Here is a 21,024-nt window from a genome sequence, read left to right on the forward strand (position 1 = left end):
CAGGAAATATTAAGGTCAGCTAAATTGTCATTGAGGGACCTAAATAGGAGCCCCACCCTCCAACCCCCACGAACTGACGCTGTTCATCAGTTGCTTAGAGACGGACACTACGCAGCCGCGGTGAGCCACTATCAACTCGCGTCTTTTTAAAATGTCCACCCGATACTACACCGTCCTTAAAACCTCTGGCAAAAATACAGACGCGAGTGGGAAGATGCACATTCCAGGTTAAACAATTACAGTGAAGTTTAATAGGGGCATTAAAAAAATGTGTCGCGATATTCAGTGGCGCACAGTGGGTTGTTTGATATCAGACAGAATGGGTCAGGAGAGGAACACCACAGATCTGTCAGAACCTAACTTTTATAAATACAGTGTTTTGTGGTCAATATTATTTCACCATTTTATTAATGTGGGTGGCCAGTTTGGATAAGGCTTCCCATCAGGCTACAAGAATGAAAGAAAACATGCTAAAAGAAATGCTTCAGACCTGCAGCCCATAGACGGTTCTAGACACAGGCTAACAGAAGTGGCTCTTTGGCTCACTTATATATCAAATAATGAAATATTGCCCTGTTTCTGTTTCATTCTTTTTTAATTGCCCTGTAGGCAGCAATTTAGTCACATATATGTACATTTACACTCCGATCAAAATCTTAAGACCAGCCCAAAAATTGCAAGAATTAGCATTTTGCACCATTGAATCTTAAGAGGGTTCTAAGTAGAGCTTCACAATGTTAAAAGGACAAATCAGTGCAAGAGACAAGAACATTTGAGCAGGGAATTGTCTGAAAACTGCATTTACACTCAAACATGATTTTTTCAGCTGATCAAAAGTTTAAGACCATAGTCTTTAAAAGCCAAAAGCTGTGCAAACATCTGGATTCCATGTCATTTTCTGTGAAGTCTTTACACTGTCAAGACCTCCTGATGGCAAAAGCAAAAAAGCTCACTGACTTTGAACGTGGTAGGATTGTTGAGCTGCATAAGCAAGGCCTTTCACAACGTGCCATCGCTGCTGAGGTTGGACGCAGTAAGACAGTCATTTTGCATTTTTTAAACGATCCTGAGGGTTATGGAACAAAAAAGCCAAGTGGTAGACCCAAAAAAATTTCACCAGCTCTGAGCCGCAGGATCCGATTGACGGTCCGTCAAGACACGGGACGCCATTACTGGTGCTGACTGCAGCCCAATAACCATCAGACGGCATCTGCGAGAGAAGGGCTTCAGAAACAAAAAACGTCTTCAAAGGCCACGTCTTCTTCAACGCCACAGAATTGCCCGTTTGGACTTTGCAAGGGTGCACCAAACATGGGACATTGAAAGGTGGAAGAAAGTTGCCTTCTCTGATGAGAAAAAATTTAACCTTGATGGTCCTGATGGCTTCCAACGTTACTGGCATGACAAGGAGATCCCACCTGAGATGTTTTCTACACGGCACAGTGGTGGGGGCGCCATCATGATTTGGGGTGCGTTTTCCTTCAATGGAACAATGGAGCTTCAGGTTGTGCAGCTGGCTATGTGGAGATGTTGCAGCGGGCATCCCTCATGACTGAGGGCCCTCGTCTGTGTGGTAATGATTGGGTTTTTCAACAGGACAATGCTGCAGTTCACAATGCCCGCCTGACAAAGGAGTTCTTCCAAGAGAATAACATCACTCTTTTGGACCATCCTGCATGTTCCCCGGATCTAAACCCAATTGAGAACATTTGGGGATGGATGGCAAGGGAAGTTTACAAAAATGGACATCAGTTCCAGACAGTGGATGCCCTTCGTGAAGCCATCTTCAACACTTGTAGCAACGTTCCCACTAGCCTCCTGGAAACACTGGCATCAAGCATGCCTAAATGATTGTTTGAAGTCATCAACAAGAATGGTGGAGCTACTTATTACTGAGTCCTTTTTTTGACACTTTGTTTCTGTTTTGGGGGGTTTTCGGGTTTTTTTGAGCTATGGTCTTAAACTTTTGATCAGCTGAAAAAAATCATGTTTGAGTATAAATGCAGTTTTCAATTAATTCCCCGCTCAAAAGGTTTTGTCTCTTACGCTGATTTCTTCTTTTAACATTGTGAAGCTCTACTTAGAACCTTCTTAAGATCCAATAGTGCAAAATGCAAATTCTTGCAATTTTTTGACTGGTCTTAAGATTTTGATCAGGAGTGTATTACTATTGATACTTTAATTAAAGATGAGTTGTATAAGTTTATGTCATTGGGGCGCAAGGGGAATTGGGGTGCCGATGACATGTTCGCATACACCTCAGAAAGTATCTAGTTGTGCCACTGGCAATTGATCAAATTTTCTCCACGAGAAGACTGGGCTCATGAGAGCCCTCTTGTCCTGCAGGGACACACCCGGCAGGACAACAGCCTGGATTTATTCATGATAACAGGATTTCTGCTGTTTGGAGCTTGTGGATTCCTGGCTTATCGACAAATTTGTGACGAACTTGGCCGAATTAGGGAGCACTCAGACTGTTGGTGTGGACATAGACGCAAGTTGGATGTGAAACTTGCTGAGACAAAAGGACTCACAAAAGGAATGGAATTGATCTTGGAGAAGTTGCTAGTTTCGGTTAAATGGAACGGCCACGCTAATTTGGATAATTGGGAACTGAGATGTATCGGAGAGACTTTAGGGGAGATTGAAATTTATAATATACCCGACCTATACATTTTGTATCTGAATTGGCTTTCCCATGTTGCCTTGGAAAGGCTGCATATTTCTAATCTCCTTGAATATATGTAAACATAATGCAGCTGTGGAGCTGAGCACTCCCAAGGATATGCCTTTGATAACATCTTATCGTACTTCTGCTGGGAGGCTAAGCAACTGGGTTTCATGTCCCTGTGATGTCACCGCCTTCACTCATGTCTTTGTTTTGTCCTTTGTTTTGTTTTGTTTTGTCTGAATATTGCTATGCCCTAATGAATTGGACTTTTACAGAATTAGTGCCCTAATGTGTCCTTTCCTCTTTTTATTTCATTCCCCTTTTACTATTTTTAATATATTTATAATATATATTTATATTTATATTTAATATATACTATATTTAAAAAAACCAGGACAAATCGCCTAAAAAGCAGTTTTTACCCGATGGCAATCATGGCACTAAATTCAAAGGCATAAGAACTTCTGCTCTTGACACCACTTTGTTATAAATGTAAATTCTGTTGCGACACCTCCAGGCGCTGCAACCATCTTCTGATGTCTAAGTTTATTTCTCATTTTGTACTATTTATTTCTTTATCTTGGTATATTACGTATATACACATAACCTGCATCTTAACTCGAGTCGAGCAAATCTCAATCTCGTTGTAATCTGTTGATGACAATGACAAATAAATCTTATCTTATCTTATTTAGAAACTGTGGAGTACTCACATTTAACAACGAAAAGGAATTAGTCACTCTTTAGCTTATTTTCTTTTAGAAATTTAGAGTACTCATTATTTAGACCAATATTATACTTCTTAGATTAATTTTTAGATTATTATGCAGAAAGATTCCTATTACTGCACCCAAAAAAGGAATTAGAACAAACTTAGAATCCAGAAAGAAAATCTTGCAGAACAGGAACATTTAGTTTTTATTATTACTTAGAAACTGTGGAGTACTCATTACTTTTACAAATTTAGAGCACAGTTAGAAAGTCCAGAGAATACTTACTTGCACTTATTTAGTAACCCAGAACAGGGATTAGAACAAACTTAGAATCCAGAAAAACTACCTTGGCAACTACATTTTAGACTCCTATTCTTCCAACCCAGAAATGGAAATAGACCGGAGGATGCTTACTTATACTTATCTACCAACCCTGAATAGGAGTATCTAGTTTGTATACTTTGGATCAACATTACTAGACTACTTTTTAGACTCCTGTTCTTCCAACCCAAAAATGGAATTAGACTAGAGGATACTTAGCAACCCTGAACAGGAGCACCTAGTTTACATACTTTAGATCAACAATTGATTATTTTTCTTCTTTTCCTTTCCTTTGGTTTGTTATTTTGTTTGTATTTTCTTTTAATTCCTGTAAAGCACTTTGTATTGCCTTGTTGCTGAAAATGCGCTACATAAATAAAATTACCTGTACTTTCACCTTTAATCAGTTCCGCTGATTTTCCATATCAGATCGGTATCAGCTGATACTAAACCTCAGGTATCAATATGGGAGTGAAAAAAGGTGGACCGCTGCGTCTCTACGTTTTACAAGTTGAAACCAGTAGAACTGTATTGGTATTGCTCTGCCTGGTGTGACTCCCACCTGGTCGAATCTTTCCTCCATCAGCTCTCGGCAGTACCGGCTCTCCACCAGGGAGCTCTTAGCAGGTACTGGCGTGGCACCGAAGCCCAAGAAACTTTGCGGCGTGCTGTAGCCTAGCAACCCCAACAGGGCATTGGACTGCTGTGGCTGCACCGACTGGAAGCTGGTGAAGGGCGTGATGTGGCGAGGCTTTGTTCCAAATCCCATCAGCTCCTTGCAGTATTTATCGTGAACCAGCTGCTGTTGGGTGATCTCCTCCATCTCTTCGCGCATTCGCTGCAGAAGGGGGAAAGACTTAGCTTGATGACACAAACCGAGCGTCCGGAGGAAAATACCAACTCACCTCTCCTTCCATGCTGCTGATCCGGACCAACTCGTTGAGGATCAGGAGCGCACCATGAACTCTATCGTCACGATTCATCCCTTTCTCCTTGGCAAGGGTCTCATCAAAGCCTTTTTCTGCTTCATCAAAGGTTTGCTGTTCCACAAAACACAAACACTTAGGGTCTGTCTAACTACCGTCAAAAACAGGCATTTTACGTTTTATTTAAAACTGTCACCATGTTGTGACAATGTAACATGAAACAGGGAATCTTTGAAAAAACTGAGTTCGTCCACCTCTTCCCTGAGTTACTATTGTTGTCTGAAGAAATATAGCGCTCCCAATCAAAAACAACCAATCACAGTCAGGATTGGGGTCTAAGTGCTGTCAATCAATCTTGTGTATGTGCTGCTCAATGTGCTAATGAAACAACTGACACCAGGAGGAGTGTTTATCTGCTGTCATTGGTGGCTATGCTAACTAGCCTTAGCATTCACAACAGGCTCTGCTGACGGGGAGAAGCTGTAGTGTAGCCGAGTGAGCAGACTGTACATGAGGATGGGAGAAGGCAGAGAAACTCAATTTTTTCACAAATTATCTCCCATAGCATTAACAAATATAGAATAAAAATTACATTCAACAGCTTTAACTCCTACTGCTTAGGAGAAAAACCTTCCACCCCAATATTTAAGAGTTTTTCAGCTCAAAGCCTTACTTTGTACCACTGAGGCTTCTGCATTTCCTTGGTCTCCCTCTGCGTGGTGAGTATGAGACAGGCCCGCAGAGCGGACACCGCTCCCTCTCGAATGGCCTGCTTCGGATCCCACACCGCATAGAAGATGTTGTCGAAGAAAGGCTGCACTTGCTGAAAGAAGAAGGTCGGCGCGCTCACAGCCAGCTCCCTCAACACCAACACCTGGAGGAGACGCAAAGCCACTCGATCCGTCACTGCTTTCCAGATAAGAAACTGACAGACAGCTGTCACATAAAACACTATAGAGATGTTGAAAAAGGGTCACGCTTTTCAAGACAGCAAAATATGAACCCAAAAAGTACACAGACTTTCAGGAACTTCAAAGTTAACGTCTGGCTTCTTCTGATTCAGAATTATGATGCACGTCTCACATCAATGACGGAAAAGTCGGATGATTGTGACATGACTGTTTAGACTACAGAGGCTTTGAAAACAATGGGATGCACATCCAGGTTAGGACCATTCAGATGGTTGTTTAAAAACATTTCTATAAACTATGAAAAAGGCATAAATATAGGTCAACAATATAGAAAACAGAGCAAGGAAAATAAAAGACTTCAACCCTAAACACATTATTAAAACTCAAGAGAGCAATGGCAGCCATAATCCCCTCAAACAGGTTCGAGTATTTGAACAACAAACACAGCCAAGTGTTGACGGACAGTGACTTACCGCTGCATGGCGTCTCCCCTCATTCCTGTCGGCTCCCAGCCACTCCAGAGCCCGCTTCACCTCAAACTCCACATACTCTGCAGTAAACGTGTCTCCAGCCATCGATAAGTGGCCCATGGCTTTGGAGGCCATCTCCATAACCACTGGATCACTGGAAGGGAGTAGGTTACGGAGGTAGTTGGCAAATCGACTGATCCTGGTGGCATTGCCTCCCTCCACTCCAATCAGACTCACTGGAAAGAAATGGCCACGTCAGACGCTGATCTCCCACAAAGCCCAGGTTCATAATCACCTGAGTGAGAAGCTTGTGCCTGAAGCTTACCTATAGCAAGGATGCCGCCTTTCTTCTCATTCACATCAGAGCTGGATACCAGCTCAAATATGTGGTGGTTTAACTCATCGTAGAATGTAGTGGCTTCGTCTTGGCTCAGCTGTGGCACACAAAACATACAACAGATAATTCAATTCTTAAGACACCACTGCCATGGTGGTACAAGCACTGGAACTGTGGAGATTAAGAAATCATGACTAAATTTCACAGCTTGTTGCTATGATGACAATAGTAACAAACTGTTTATGGCTGCTGGATTCATCAGTAGCCATAAATAAAGTTTATGGCTACTGTGAGTAAGTGTAAGTATCTATTGCGATGAAACTCCATGCATCAGGCTGATTACATTACTGGCATCCAAAGAGTAAATTCACTCCACCTGCAATAAGACAGGTCAAATATATGTAGCACATTTTAGCAAGAAAGAACTTTATACCATAAAAACATAATGTACTAAGCAATTATGAAACAAGAAACAAACATTACGTTTTGTCTAAAATCCTCAGGCAAATATATCAAACATATTCATCAGTGTTCCAGCTATTAATGAGTGTTTTAGCCCAGATTTAAAGGAACTCAGTGTTTCGGCAGTTTTGCAGTTTCTGGAAGTTTGTTTTAGATTAGTGTAACATTAAAAACTCAATACTGGTTCTAATTCTGGGGATTACCCCATTATTTTTTTGCCAAGTTATAATTTCAGAACTGCAGAAACACCAAACTGTTTATGTGGTTACAGTCATACAGTCAGGAAATGCTGGAGTGGCCGAAGTTTTCCCTGGTCCATTCCTAGGGGTTGCTGCACAATGCCAGTAAGCTGACTGAAAAAGGACAACTACAGTGTTTTGCTGCCTAGGTTTACCAGTTTGGCTGTTTGGAAATAGATCAAATAGTTCAAAACAAGTAGAGTCGAACTAAAGGAGCATCACTCATTGCTCTTGTTAAAGCAACACTCTGTCAGTCAACTGTTACTACATACATGTAGATTTCTCAGCTTGGAAAATCACTTCCTTTATTTAGCATTTTATTAGAATTAAACATATAAACATTACATTAGTATAAGTGCAATAACAGGTTTTAGCATCAGAAGAAATAAATGCTGATCATTTGTTTTGAATAAAAGACATCAGATCATGTTTCAGGCCTTGTACACATAGTCGAATCTTTATAAAAACAAACATCTCCGCCACATCGTTTTGAAGAGTAATATCATAAGTTTTCATCCACATGGACCCATAAATCCGCCCCTGAGCAAGCGTTATAAACATGCCAAACCCAAACAGGGCCATGTAACACAAAGCTAAAAGCTACATCAGCCAATCAGAATCCTTCAAAACAAAAAAAACACGACTTCCTGTTAAGAATTAAACATGTTGCCAGGAGGTTCATTTGTGTGGACAGATATATAGGTTGGACTACTTTTAAAGAGCGTACTAGAATATAATATAATATGATAAAACACAAGATAGCGATTGGAAGTCATGTCAAAGCAAGTATGTGGATATATTGTCGCAGACTATAATGTACCATAATTCTCCGTTTGTACACACACAATTAGAGAGCTTTCTCAAATCTCCACTTTGGTCTGAGTTTTCATAAATATTAAGGTTAGTGGTATAAAACAGAGCTTTTGTGTGGGTGGAAGGCCAAAAATGTTTTGTTTTTCCCAGACATCCAGCTACGTTTTGACTGGGCCCTAGATATTTATTTTAAATATTTGTGGTAATTTTGCCCAACATACCCAGTGAATGTCACATCGGACCCGTTTGCTTGGAGTATTACCATCAACAAATAAAACATTCCAAAAAGTCATTTATAATATCAATATTGCAAACGTATACTATGTGATGACAATATATTTCTATATCATTACCAACTAATATTGCAGTTTGTATTACAGATACTGCAATGTTACATGCTGGATGTCTGTAGTTAGATGAGCACACATTTGGTTTAAATTTATATTATTTACAAGTAAATGCCATAATGTAATAATGAATGGCACCCAACGCTGAGAACTGAACATTTTGTTCATGTCTGAGATGTCTCTGTGTAAACTTAGCGTGTTGTGGGCGTGTGTGTGGTACCTCTCTGAGCTCTGTGGTGACATAGTGCTGCAGATCTTTGGCAGATTTTGCTCTGGTGTCTTCATTTCTGCTCTTCAGCCCGCTGACAAACTGCTGCAGCACAGTGGCTGTCCCTGACATGATCACCATGGTTTTATCTGAAAATAACAAGTAACAAGGGAGAGGTGCCACATCATTATTCTGGGTTAGTAGGGCTTACCCTTTAACGAGGCAAAACGAATATGCACGAGACAATCATAAAATGGGAATGAATGGGCGGAATGTTATAAATGAGGAGACATCTTATGTCGTTTACAGACAGCTACAAGCTAACGAGTTAAGTTAGCAAGGGAATTACCTGTTAACGTTTATGGACAGTTATAAACATTTCAATGACCTTTGCTTGATTTAAATAGTTAAGTTACGTTACTAGACTAGCTTAGACATTTACAGGCACTGTAGCTGAGGCAAGACAGGGTCATGCTTGTTTGTTTAGCTAGCTTTAGCCCCGGTGCTGATGCTAAGCTAGCTCATGTAGCTCCTACAGTGCGCAGAACTAGCAGCCCTCTGAGTTACTTACGTGTTTGTATTAATATGCCGGACGGCCGCTTAAATACTATTCGGCTTATCCAGGGTATTTCTCATTGTATTACTAATAGCCTAGGACAGCTCACGGTGACTAACAGAGGTATGTCTGTGTTAGAGCGACTCCAAAGTAATGCACAGGGGGAAATCCTCACAAGGGTTCAGCTGCGCAAACTGCGCAAACTGAGCGCAACTCAAAGCTTCATGAAGTTTTATTTTCTTTTTTCCCTTTCTATTGAATATATAAGAATAACAATAACAATCTCAAACAACACGTAAATAACAGACATTACAAAAAAAACTAATATCACAACTCCTGCTGTTGACAAAACCAATTAGATGCAAGGCTGGAACAAAGTATTAATCAAAATAAAAAATAAAAATAGATAAAATAATAATAATAATAATAATAATAACAATAATAATAATAATAATAATAATAATAATAATAATAATAATAATAATAATAATAATAATAATAATAAAATAACTTAATCAGAGGGGACTACTATCTGAAATTCTTCCATTAACTCAAACAATTTAATTGCGTTTAAATTCTGCATCTTTCTCAGACATCTTTTAAAAAAGGAAAGATCATTTTTAAGAGCAGAGATTGAGAGGGAGCATTTTGCATAGCGACATTTATGGATATAATATTTTGTTATAATCATTAGAACATTGACTAAAAATTCCCAAAAAAAAATTTCTTTGATAGATAAACCGAATTTAATGTTTTGTAAGGAAATAAAATCCACATTTATTGTTTTAGAAGACAGAAAGTTTCGAAGTTGATCCCATAAGTTTAATACTTCTTTACATTCGTAAAACAAATGTTTAGTTGTTTCCAATTGAGTTGTACAAAAACCACAATTCTCAACATTAAACTTAAATATCTCTCTTAAGAACTCATTTGAAGGATATACTGTATGTTATTTATTATTTTACAACGTAATTCTGGGCGTGCCGTGGTGGCGTAGGGGTCAGCGCGACCCGTATTGGAGGGCTTGAGTCCTCGGCGGGTTCGAATCCCGGACCCGACGACATTTGCTGCATGTCTTTCCCTGTTTCCTGTCGGCCTACTATCATTTAAGGGACAAAAGAGCCCCTGGAAGGGTAATAAAATGTAATTCTTTATATTTAGGAGGAATTGGGAATTTCAAATAATTTGTCCTAATTTTGACTATCATAGATTTCTTAAAATTTTGTAAGAAAACTGTGCTTTTTGTTCTTCCTGGGTACATATAATTTATAGAATACTGATTCAAAAACCTGTTATTGCATTTATTATATCTAATGTCCACATGCTCAATTTGAATCTTATGGAGTCTTGGAGTAAAGAAATTAGGTAAATTGTTTTTAACTGACTGACCTCCCCCCATTTAACATCCCCTGCTGGGATGAATAAAGTAATTCTATTCTATTCTATGAGGACATTAGGGATACTACGTAAAACTTTCTTATAAATTGTTAGTGAACAATCAGCTCCATACTTCCTGTTAAATTCCTCCAAACTTAGAATTTCACCATTTCCATCCAGTAAATGAGTAATTGACCAGATTTGTTTATTCCACCAATCTTCTAGAAAAACAGATTTTCTACCACATAGAATGGCTCTGTTGTTCCACAGTGGAACATTATGAGGCTGAAGTTATTTAAACATTAACTTCCACTGTAACAAAACCTGTTGATGGAAATTAGAGAAAATTATCAAAATGTGATTTTGATAATTCAAAATCACATTTCAATAACAACTCAATAGCTCCAACTTTTTGAAATACGAACGACGGTATAACAAACCAAATAAGATCACCGTTTTTTAAAAAGGACTGAAGCTATTTAATTTTTAAAGCACCATTCATAATTTCAAAATCGATTGCCTTGATACCACCTTCCTCAAAATGTTTTAGCAAATCACTTTTTCTGATGTAATGGTGCTTATTTTTTCAAATAAAATTAAAATTTCATCTGTTAATCTGTTTTATGATATTTGGAGGGACGGCTAAGGAACATGCAGGATACGTCAGCCTGGATAAGGATTCAGTTTTTGTTAATAAAGTTCTATATTTAAGGTTTTGCCACATTTATCAATGTTGTCTTGTAAATTTTTTCTAACACTGGTAGCTTTACACTTAGTAATACACATGCCTAAGTACTTAATTTCATTTTTAACTGGAATTTTGAAAATTGACAACACGGGACAACACTCAGCTGGAGCACCCTCTGGAGCTCCACACAACCCTCCTCAGCATGCAGGGCCAGAAGACTGCAGGCATTGATGGGCTCACAGTAGAGTTCTACAAGGCCTACTGGGACATTCTGGCAAAAGACCTGCTAGACAACTATAATGAAAGTCTGCTTGCTGGTTCACTCCCCTTGTCTTGCCACAGGGCAGTTATCACTCTACTACCCAAAAAAGGGAACCTGCAGGACATTAAGGACTGGCGCCCTGTGTCCCTCCTCTGACTATAAGATCCTCTCCAAGGCCCTGATGACTAGGCTGGGAAGGGCTATGGAGCAGGTCATCCACTGGGATTAGACCTATTGCATCCCCAGCAGGTCCATGGTAGATAACATCTACCTAATTCGAGACATTTTGGAGGTCTCTGGTTCATTGGGTCTAAAAATTGGCTTGATTTCACTAGTATTGATTTCAAGGCATTTGACTGCATTGAACACGACTTCCTCTGGAAAACCATGAGGGGGTTTGGGTTCAGTGAAGGTCCTATTGCCAAGATCCAGGTGCTGTACAGTAACATTGAGGGTGTGCTGAAGATCAATGGTAGTCTGTGTGCTCCTTTTAGGGTGTGTAAAGGCGTTCAACAGGGCTGTGTGCTCTCAGGGATGCTCTACGCACTCCTCCTTCAGAAAATATGCTCAAGTGTTTATGGTCTGGTTTTACCTGGTTTTAATAACAACATTGTTTTATCTACCTACGCTGACGATGTTTTAATATAGGACCAAAAAAATGTCAGCATTTTAACCAAGATCACTGAAAAGTTTTCTGTCTTGTCTGCTGCGAGGGTGAAAGAGCAAAGCCCTGGCCATCGGTGAGTGTTCTGTTGGGCTCCCAGTTCTTCCTCTAGGTCTTGTCTGGAAGAAATACTGTTTTAAATATCTTGGTGTGTTTGTAGGTAGTAAAGATATTGTATGTATAAACTGAGAAAACGTTGAGTGAAAAATTAAAAACAAGTTGGCAAAGTGGAGGTGGTTGCACTCCCAAATGTCTTATAGGGGCAGGGTGCTGGTTTTAAATAACCTTGTTGAATCACAGCTGTGGCACAAACTCTCTGTTTTAGACCCACCATCAGGTCTGCTTGTAAAAATTCAATCAGAGACGGTTTATTTCTTCTGGAACAGTCTACATTGCCACAGTCTGTCTTGTTTTTACCAAGACGGGAGGGGGGCCAGGGCCTTCTCCACCTGGCCAGTAAAACTGCCTCTTTCCAAATCCGTTTTCTTCAAAAGTACCTGAAAGGATCTCCTGACTATGTGTGGAGGAATGCGACCAGCTGCATTCTCAGATATAAACATTTTCTGGGGCTGGATGCTGCTCCATTTTAAACCAATTTTAGCTTTTTAAAGTTAAAAGGGTTGCCTCAGTTTTATCAGAGTGTTTTTAAATCATGCGATTGTTTAAACTGCACAGATCAAAAATATAGTTCTCTGCATTGGCTTTTAGAAGAACCATTAGTCTGTGGAGCAATACTGGACGCCTGTGACAGCATCGTACCGGGTCTTTCTGAGGCATTGTCCAGATACGGGACGGTGACCCTGCGGCGGCTGGTGCAGGTGGCTGGACCAGACTTCTCAAATGGCCAGGACATTGGTTCGCTGCTTGGGGTGCGATCCACCAGACTGGTGTGGCTGTTACTTGAACAGGTGAAGGGGAGAATGACAGCTGGGGAGAGGTGGCTCCTGCATCTGCACTTCATGTAGATGCTGGACAGTCTGCCTGAGCCGACTGACCAGTTTCCAGACATTCTCCTGGACCCTGATTTTGAGGAGGACAGTGGTCCCCTGCTGCACAGTATGGACCCAGAGATGGACTTATACAGAATGGGTCCACAAGTACTGTATTAATATTGCATGAAAATCCTGAATAAGAGAACTCTACACAAAAGAGCCATCAGTGTGTGCATTGACAAACTCGGAGGACAGAAACCTGAGTGGAGGACTCTATACAAGCCTCTAATAAGAAACGAACTGACGATCTTCAGTGGAGGGTCCTTCATGGTGCCATGGCATCAAACTCGTTTTTGTCGGCCATCAGTCCTGGGGTTTTAAATGAGTGTCCTTTTTTCAGTTTGTCTGAGAGTGTGTTTCATGTTTTCATGGATTGTGTTTAGATGACTGGTTTTTAAAAAAATTTTAACGAGAATATTTAGCCTTTTTGGTGTAGTTTTTACACCAAAAAGGCGTAAAAACTCTGTTCTGTTTTTATCAACGGTGTACATTGCAATTGAGCCACTGGTTTCAAATCCCGAATTTAAAATTTTTTAATTGCCGAAGCAAAAATGCATATCCCTCTGATGCATGAATTATGAATCCCTGAGTCAAGATTTTTTAAAATGTGTTTTTACTCTTCTTAGGGTATGAAAAAAACAAATATGAACTTTTTTTTCAAAAATGTTATTTTTTCAGGAAGTTACCGAAATGTCCACTACAGTGGACTACATGCGCTTCAGCACTCAAAATAGAACAGTATGAACTTAACTAAAGAATAATTTAATCTGAGTTTGATCATAAATCCATGACCACATATTCCATTGTGGGCTTTGAAAAGCACTTGAACATAATTTCATACCCTCTAACATTCTATAGCCCTTCTGTTTAGTAAAAACCAAGAGAACAATCTTCATCAAACACCTACATCTCCAGAACTCCTCTTCTTACTTCTCTCCTAACTCATTTTCCTAACTCCTAGGCTACATGAAAATTGGCAAAGCATCCAAGGCACAGTGCCACATGGCACTGCATGCAGATGTATTTGGTCTTCCTTGTGCATGCAGCATCGTGGCATCTGTTTGCATTTTTGACTTGGGTGAGCCCGAGCCAGTGATTTCCTGCACTGAACCTGACTTCACTGGGTACTTTGGTCACTGCTCTGCACTTTGCTGGAGGTGGGGCTCCACTGGGTCTTCCTCTTCTGTTTTGCTGAACAGAGCCAGAATTTATCAGTGCATGGGTCACAGAAGCTTTGAAAATGAGGAGATTTATCTTTTCCAATCCAGACATCAGGTAGAGTCGCCAGGCATTTACAACAGTCACATCCAAAAAATGAAAGAACACTCTGATGTACCACCGCTTGTTTCTACATCTCTGGGGATACATTGCCACACACTGGTCAATGAGATCCATCCCACCCATGTGTTGGTTATAAAGAGCCGCCAAGTAGGGTCTTTGGACACTGATCTTGGCTTGTTCTATCTTCAGCCATATTTGGTTGGGCCGTGTCTTCAGGGGACTGACCTGCACATTTCGATGTCATGTGGATGATATATAGATAAATAGATAGATAGATAAATCTTTATTGTCATTGTCACAAGAACAACGAAATTTAAAAGGTGCCATCAGTCAGTGCATATGCTTAAAAACAAAAAATAACTGTCTCACAATGTAAGAATTAACAAATAATTGGAAAAAAAAAACAAATAAAAACAAATAAATAAGAACAGCCACATTCTCACATACATCATTCATGATGATTAATGGTTGTTTTTGATTGCATTTAGTTTTGTTATTGCTATCGGGTAGAAACTGTCTCTGAGATGGTTGGTTCTTGTTCTGGTTGCTCTGTATCTTCTGCCTGAAGGCAGCAGTGTGAACAGAGAATGTCCGGGGTGAGAAGTGTCCTTTGTGATGTGTTGTGCTTTTCTTAGACAGCGGTCGCTGTGCAGGTCCTCCAGTGAGGGGAGAGGGCAGCCAATGATTTTTTGGGCTGTATTCACAACCCTTTGGAGAGCTTTCCTTTGAGCCGTAGTGCTGCTGTTATACCATACGCAGATACAATAGGTCAGTATGCTCTCTATGGAGCACTTGTAGAAGGACACCAGCAGCTTCTCCTTGATGTTGTTCCTCCTGAGAACCCTCAGGAAGTACAGTCTTTGCTGGGCCTTTTTTATCAGTTCGAAGGTGTTCATGTTCCATGTGAGGCCCTGCTCAATGTGGACACCCACGAAACGGAAATCAGCTACCCTCTCCACACATTTTCCCCTAATGGTTAGTGGTGTAATGTCCGTTTTATTCCTCCTGTAATCTATTATGAGTTCTTTTGTCTTTGAGTTGTTGAGGAGCAGATTGTTCTCCCTGCACCACACCACCAGCCGCTCCACCTCACCCCTGTAGGCGGACTCGTCGCCTCCTGAGATGAGCCCCACCACTGTGGTGTCATCAGCAAACTTGATGATGGTGTTGCTGTGGTGGGCAGAGGTGCAGTCGTATGTGTACAGACAATAGAGCAGGGGGCTCAGCACACAGCCCTGTGGAGAGCCAGTATTAAGGCTGAGGGCAGTGGATGTATGTTTTCCCACCCTAACTCTCTGCTGTCGGTTGGTCAGTAAGCTCAGAATCCACATGCAGGTGGAGTGAGGGAGACCCAGGTCCCCCAGTTTGTCCACCAGTCTATGAGGGAGGATGGTATTAAAAGCAGAGCTGTAGTCTACAAAGAGCATCCGCACATAGCTCCCCTGCTGCTCCAGATGTGACAGAGCAGCATGGAGGGCCGTGATCACAGCGTCCTCTGTGGATCTGTTGGCTCTGTAGGCGAACTGGTGGTGGTCAAAGCCAGGAGGGAGAAGTGCTGTGATGTGACCCCGGACCAGTTTTTCAAAACACTTCGTCACCACAGGGGTTAGTGCCACTGGCCGGGAGTCGTTGAGGCAAGAGATGTGAGGTTTCTTGGGTACGGGGACTATGGTGGAAGATTTCAGGCAGGATGGGACTGTAGACAGGGCTAGGGACTGGTTGAAGATCCTGGTGAAGACAGCTGATCGGCGCAGTCTTTCAGGACACGTTCAGGGACGCCATCAGGTCCAGCAGCCTTCCTTGGGTTGACAGCCTGCAGTGTGCACCTCACCTCGTGCTCCTCTACAACGAGGGGTATGGTGTTGTGGGTCGCTTGGTGTAGTGTGGCTGCCTCTGTTGGCTTCACCTCAAAGTGGGCAAAGAAGAGGTTCAGCTCCTCTGCCAGCGTGGCGTCGCCTTCCGCAGCTGCGAGGTTGGTCCTGTAGTTGGTGAGATGCTGGATTCCCTGCCACACCTAGGTAGCCCTCTATCCTCCTCCTGTAGTCAGACTTAGCCATTCTGATGCCGCTCTTCAAGTTAGCTCGGGCTGTACTGTAGACGGTCCTGTCCCCAGACCTGAAGGCGGTATTCCTGGTCTTTAGCAGTCGCTGGACCTCCTGAGTCATCCAGGGCTTCTGGTTTGGGAAGACCCGGATGCATTTATCCACAGCTACAGTGTCAATACAGTCCTTGATGTAGCACAGTACAGTGTCTGTAAAAACCTCCAGGTCCTGATGTTCAAAAACACCCCAGTTTGTCCTGTCAAAACAGTCCTGCAGCTGCTGTGTCGCATCCTGTGGCCAGGATTTGATGGTTTTGGTGATAGTTGGAGCAGTTTTCCTGAGGGGGGCATAAGCAGGAATTAAATGCAGGGACAGGTGATCCGACTGACCCAGGTGAGGAAGTGGTCTAGCCCTGTAGCCTAGCTTGATGTTGGAGTAGACTTTGTCCAGAGTGTTAACCTCTCTTGTAGCACACTTTACATGCTGGTGGAATTTGGGGAGGGCTGTCTGCATGGCTGAAGTCCCCCGCTATGATGTGCACAGCATCTGGATAGATGCTCTGCAGATGGCTAATGCTGCCATGCAAAAGTCCAATAGCTGTTTTAGCATTAGCATCCGGTGGTATGTAAACAGCGGTTACCATGACTACGGTGAACTCTCTGGGGAGGTATATTGGTCTACATCTAACAGTCACATACTCCAAGTCTGGGGAGCAATGGCTGATGACAGTCGCTGTGTTAGTACACCAGGTGTTGTTCACGTACACACAGAGCCCTCCTCCTCTGCTCTTACCGGAGTCCTTCGTTCTGTCGTGGCGCTGTACTGTGTAGTGTTAAAAAAGAGTATAATTTAATGCTAGCTTTGGACAAAACATTTGGCTCTTTCCTCTTTAATTTCTTTCCGGGATCCTCGGTGAGTGACGGCGTGCTGCTAAAACGAAACAACAACAAAGCGTGTTGACGTCACAGATCACAGAGTTTAATCCCACACAAAGCAATGCATGAATCAATTAACAAAGCTGCAGAGGTACAGAGATATGCATTTTTCTCATAAAAATAAAGACACACAAGTGGAAGACAAACAAACATAAAACAAAGACAAAAAAAGGCAAAAATTAACGGCCGCTGTCTCTCTCTCTCTCTACACGTAATCTTATACTAAAGAGGTGTTTCCCTATTTAATTTATGCAGTCAAGGCGTTCCATTCTTTGACCAATTGGAAACCCCCTCAGCCACCCAGAGAAACTTGGAACTCCCTGATCTACGGCAAAGATTGAAGGCCGTCTGGTTTTCGTCTCAGTAAAAGGGCGGACCACTTAGTGCTCATCGCTGTCTGATACGGGGAGATCCCTGGTGCCAAAAAGTCTCTTCCCCCATCGGAATGTTACTTTTATTGCTCTGTCTTCAGCGGGGGAAGTCACTGCTTGGCTGAATGCCTGCTATTCAGCTCCCACATGCTCAGACAAAACCTGTTCCAAATAAGAGTGCTAAATATAACTTTACACATGTCGTAAGATTAACTGTATTAAGCACTAAAATTAATCATTTTTCCTTAACAGTCCCCCTTTTGAGATCTTCATCAAAGATCTCAATAAAAATTGATTAAGCCTTCTAATACAGAACCAAAACTATGTATTAAACTAATAAAAATAAAAAACCAAAAAACCAAAAAAAAAAAAAAAAAGTAAAAATAAAAAAGAGTGACGTACCCTAATTATATACAGTCCCCCTTTTTAAACAAAACCCAAGGTTAAGAAAGACTTATCCTTACAAAAATAAAATCATACAACCAAAAACACAGGAGAAACAAAAACCCAAAGTATAAAATGAAAAATAAAACAGGGACATACATAGAAAAATTCGTAAGAATTGGTCTGCAACTTAAAAGACAACATTCACCACAAAATTACAATCTGTCAAAAATGAGAAACACACAAAATTACAATCTGTTGCTCGTCTTTTTCTGTTTTTTTTTCTTTTTTTTTCAATGTCCGTCGACAGTCTCTCAAAAAATATGAAGTCTTCGTCAGGAAATGTTCAAAAAATGCGCGCAAAAAAACGAAACGAAAGTCCTTTTCAGAGTTCGAAACGAACGAAAACACGCAGTAAAAAATTTAATGTCGGTCCTCTTGCAGCCTGATCTTCTTCGGTCGGAAACCTCAGGTTTCCACCTTAGCGGCCGTTTCTCACTGAAAATTGGATTATTATGCCAATATAACCGTGAGTTTTAAGGAGAAGGTGAAATCTCCTCGTGAGGAAACTAAATCTTGGGAAATGACCTGTCACAGGTCATTAAAACAGACATTTTGTTTCACATGAGTTTCATTAGCATCAGAAACACAATTACAACATTCTTTAATATCATCTTCATTAATGTCAGCATAATCAAACAATGGTTTCACCTAAAAAATAAATTTGCTTTGTCATTTTCCATCATCGGAAATTACTTTAATCTTTTATCAAAGAACGCAGACTTTGAATGAGACCACATCCACAGGGCACCAGGAAAACCGCTGCAAAGCTGTAATGACAAAACAGAGTTCAGAATTTCCAAAGGCATCATTCCTTTGTGTTTCCAACACAAATATCTTCAATTCACTGTGTGTCCAAGTGAATTCTCCACCGCTCGTGGCTCTGTGGCTGCTATCGTCGAAATAAATGTGAAACCACTTCTCCAGGCCGTCACAATCCTCCTCGAATGACAACAACCTTTGTTGCAGAGTCCAGAGTCCTGCCTGGAGCTCGGAACTCCAGGCCAGTCTGTGTGTAAGAAGCCATGAGCACTCATCATGCAAAGCACATCTCCTAGTTGTCCAGTTCTGCTCATTAAACGGTGGATGTGATCCATTCAATCTACGTTTCAATTATTTTATATCATACCTCCCACCGGTGGAAAACACCAAAACCTTGTAATCACTTGCTTCAAAAGACATGTGTCCAAAGTAATGTTTTTGCCAGAATGTTCAACATATGCAGATCTTTTCTTAAACCAATCTTGTAAAAATAGGATTAAACAAACGCAACAAAACAATAACAAAAGCTTAAAAATGTAGTTGTAAAGCTTACATTTACCATCAAAACAATGAATATCAGTGTGTATTAACAGTCCAGTTTAAATTACTTTTATAGAACAAACTAGATCTTACTGGTTGTTTTTGTCTAAAACATTCAACATGCGTTCCTTAAACAAAATTCAAAAGAGTCAAACCTGGAGAAATTATAATGTCAATGTATAACTTAACAAATCTAGACATTTTCAAAATATACCAATTTTACCTAGGTCTTTTACTTGTCATCAAATTTAAAGTTTTATTCAAAATCGTTTTAAATGGATGTAAATCAAAACAAAAATCAAGTTTAGAAAAATCATTAAAGTCCCACCTGTGTACTTTTACTGATTAGTGATAACTTTAATCAATAACAGATTCTTCAAAACATTTCTTAAAACATTCTTGCTCCATTAAATTAATGCTCTGAAAATGGCTAACACAATAATATTTTTAATTTCTATAATTATTTTCCCAAGTTAATTAACCAAAATATGCTTCATTATCACTATAAATTTGTCTATTGGTTTCAAAATACTTTAGCCCATTGTCAGAACATCTTTTAATGGAGAACAACTCAAATCCATTTAAAATAAGCACATATATTACCAGACCATATTTTCCTTTCACTTTTATGTGTAGCACAGATCAGACATGTTCTTCAAAAAAAAAAAAATTTTTAAGTAATATAAATTTCAGTAATCTAATTAAGTAATATAAAAGATAAACCGATAACATATTCTCCCCCTTGATGATACATTGCTTGCTAATGTATCACAATTTCTACTATGTTAAATAACGATGTTGCTGAAACAGGGTTAGTATTTTAGCTGAGAAAATCCACCCATATTCAATGCTGCCCCCGTCCTAAAAGGCAAACTTTCAAAACAAACAGAACAATTTATTTCAGCATGCTTTAAACCTTCAAGATTACTATTTTCCCAAAATATTTCACATTACAATTGTAAAACTCATTATTTCATGTTACTGTTATGATTTTCAAATAATTCATTTTACAAACTTCTCAAAAATTTTCACTAGCGTTTGACAAAGCATGTTTACCAATTAAGACTCTGTGAAGGTTTTGCATAAACCAGCCAGAGAGACGCTGAAGAAAAAATTCAAAATATAGTCTGTTAAGGAATCATGGCTATTTTTGATGGTTTAATATAGTTAAGCTAATGCCATGTGTGTTTAAGTAGACCAACATTCCTTTGGACAAAAGCAGATGCAAGCAGGAGTTCACAGATAAACATTTTTCTGGCAAGGCTGTAACTTAGATCAGCCATAAAACACAAAGCTCTTGAAAGGTTTTAAATTAGGAGGTGTTGTTGCGCAACACCCCCCCCCTCCTTTCTGTCTCTACTCTCTCACTCTCTGCTTCCTCTTCTGAGAGGGGAGATGTGCTACCAGCTCTCCATCTAACGGGTTAATTGAGTTTCCTAAATCTGCCGGGATTTACCCTGTCCAGAACTGAAGTAAACTCTGTTTAAGCTGGTTTCGAGAAACGATTCACCTGATTTTTAACGGCCTACATCCAGGTGTCTCACCCTTCTTCCCCCTGTGAATTAGCCAGACTGAGCAGCCTACAGCCAACTAGTTTCACAGAGCACACCTGTTAACGGTCGCTCGTTCTCTTATTTTACAACTTGCATTTGTTATTGAACCAGGTAGGTTTTAGTGACTCGGGCGAGTCCC

At 40.5% G+C, this 21,024-nt stretch overlaps 1 protein-coding gene across 1 annotated transcript in view; it reads right to left on the reverse strand.

Moving 5' to 3' along the window:
• Window positions 1–9,159, reverse strand: part of mtor (mechanistic target of rapamycin kinase) — a 166,505-nt gene extending 157,346 nt beyond the window's left edge. Inside the window, exons 1-7 of the mRNA XM_023324507.1 lie at window positions 8,990–9,159; window positions 8,431–8,567; window positions 6,338–6,446; window positions 6,016–6,248; window positions 5,305–5,505; window positions 4,611–4,745; window positions 4,268–4,543 (exon numbers count right to left, since the gene is read on the reverse strand). Of these exons, the coding sequence (XP_023180275.1) occupies window positions 4,268–4,543; window positions 4,611–4,745; window positions 5,305–5,505; window positions 6,016–6,248; window positions 6,338–6,446; window positions 8,431–8,559 (1,083 nt within the window). The 5' untranslated portion in view covers window positions 8,560–8,567; window positions 8,990–9,159. The remainder of the gene's footprint in view (window positions 1–4,267; window positions 4,544–4,610; window positions 4,746–5,304; window positions 5,506–6,015; window positions 6,249–6,337; window positions 6,447–8,430; window positions 8,568–8,989) is intronic.
• Between the last annotated feature and the right edge of the window lie 11,865 nt (window positions 9,160–21,024).

The sequence above is a fragment of the Xiphophorus maculatus genome, chromosome 1 (genome assembly GCF_002775205.1).
Source record: "Xiphophorus maculatus strain JP 163 A chromosome 1, X_maculatus-5.0-male, whole genome shotgun sequence".
NCBI lineage: Eukaryota > Metazoa > Chordata > Actinopteri > Cyprinodontiformes > Poeciliidae > Xiphophorus > Xiphophorus maculatus.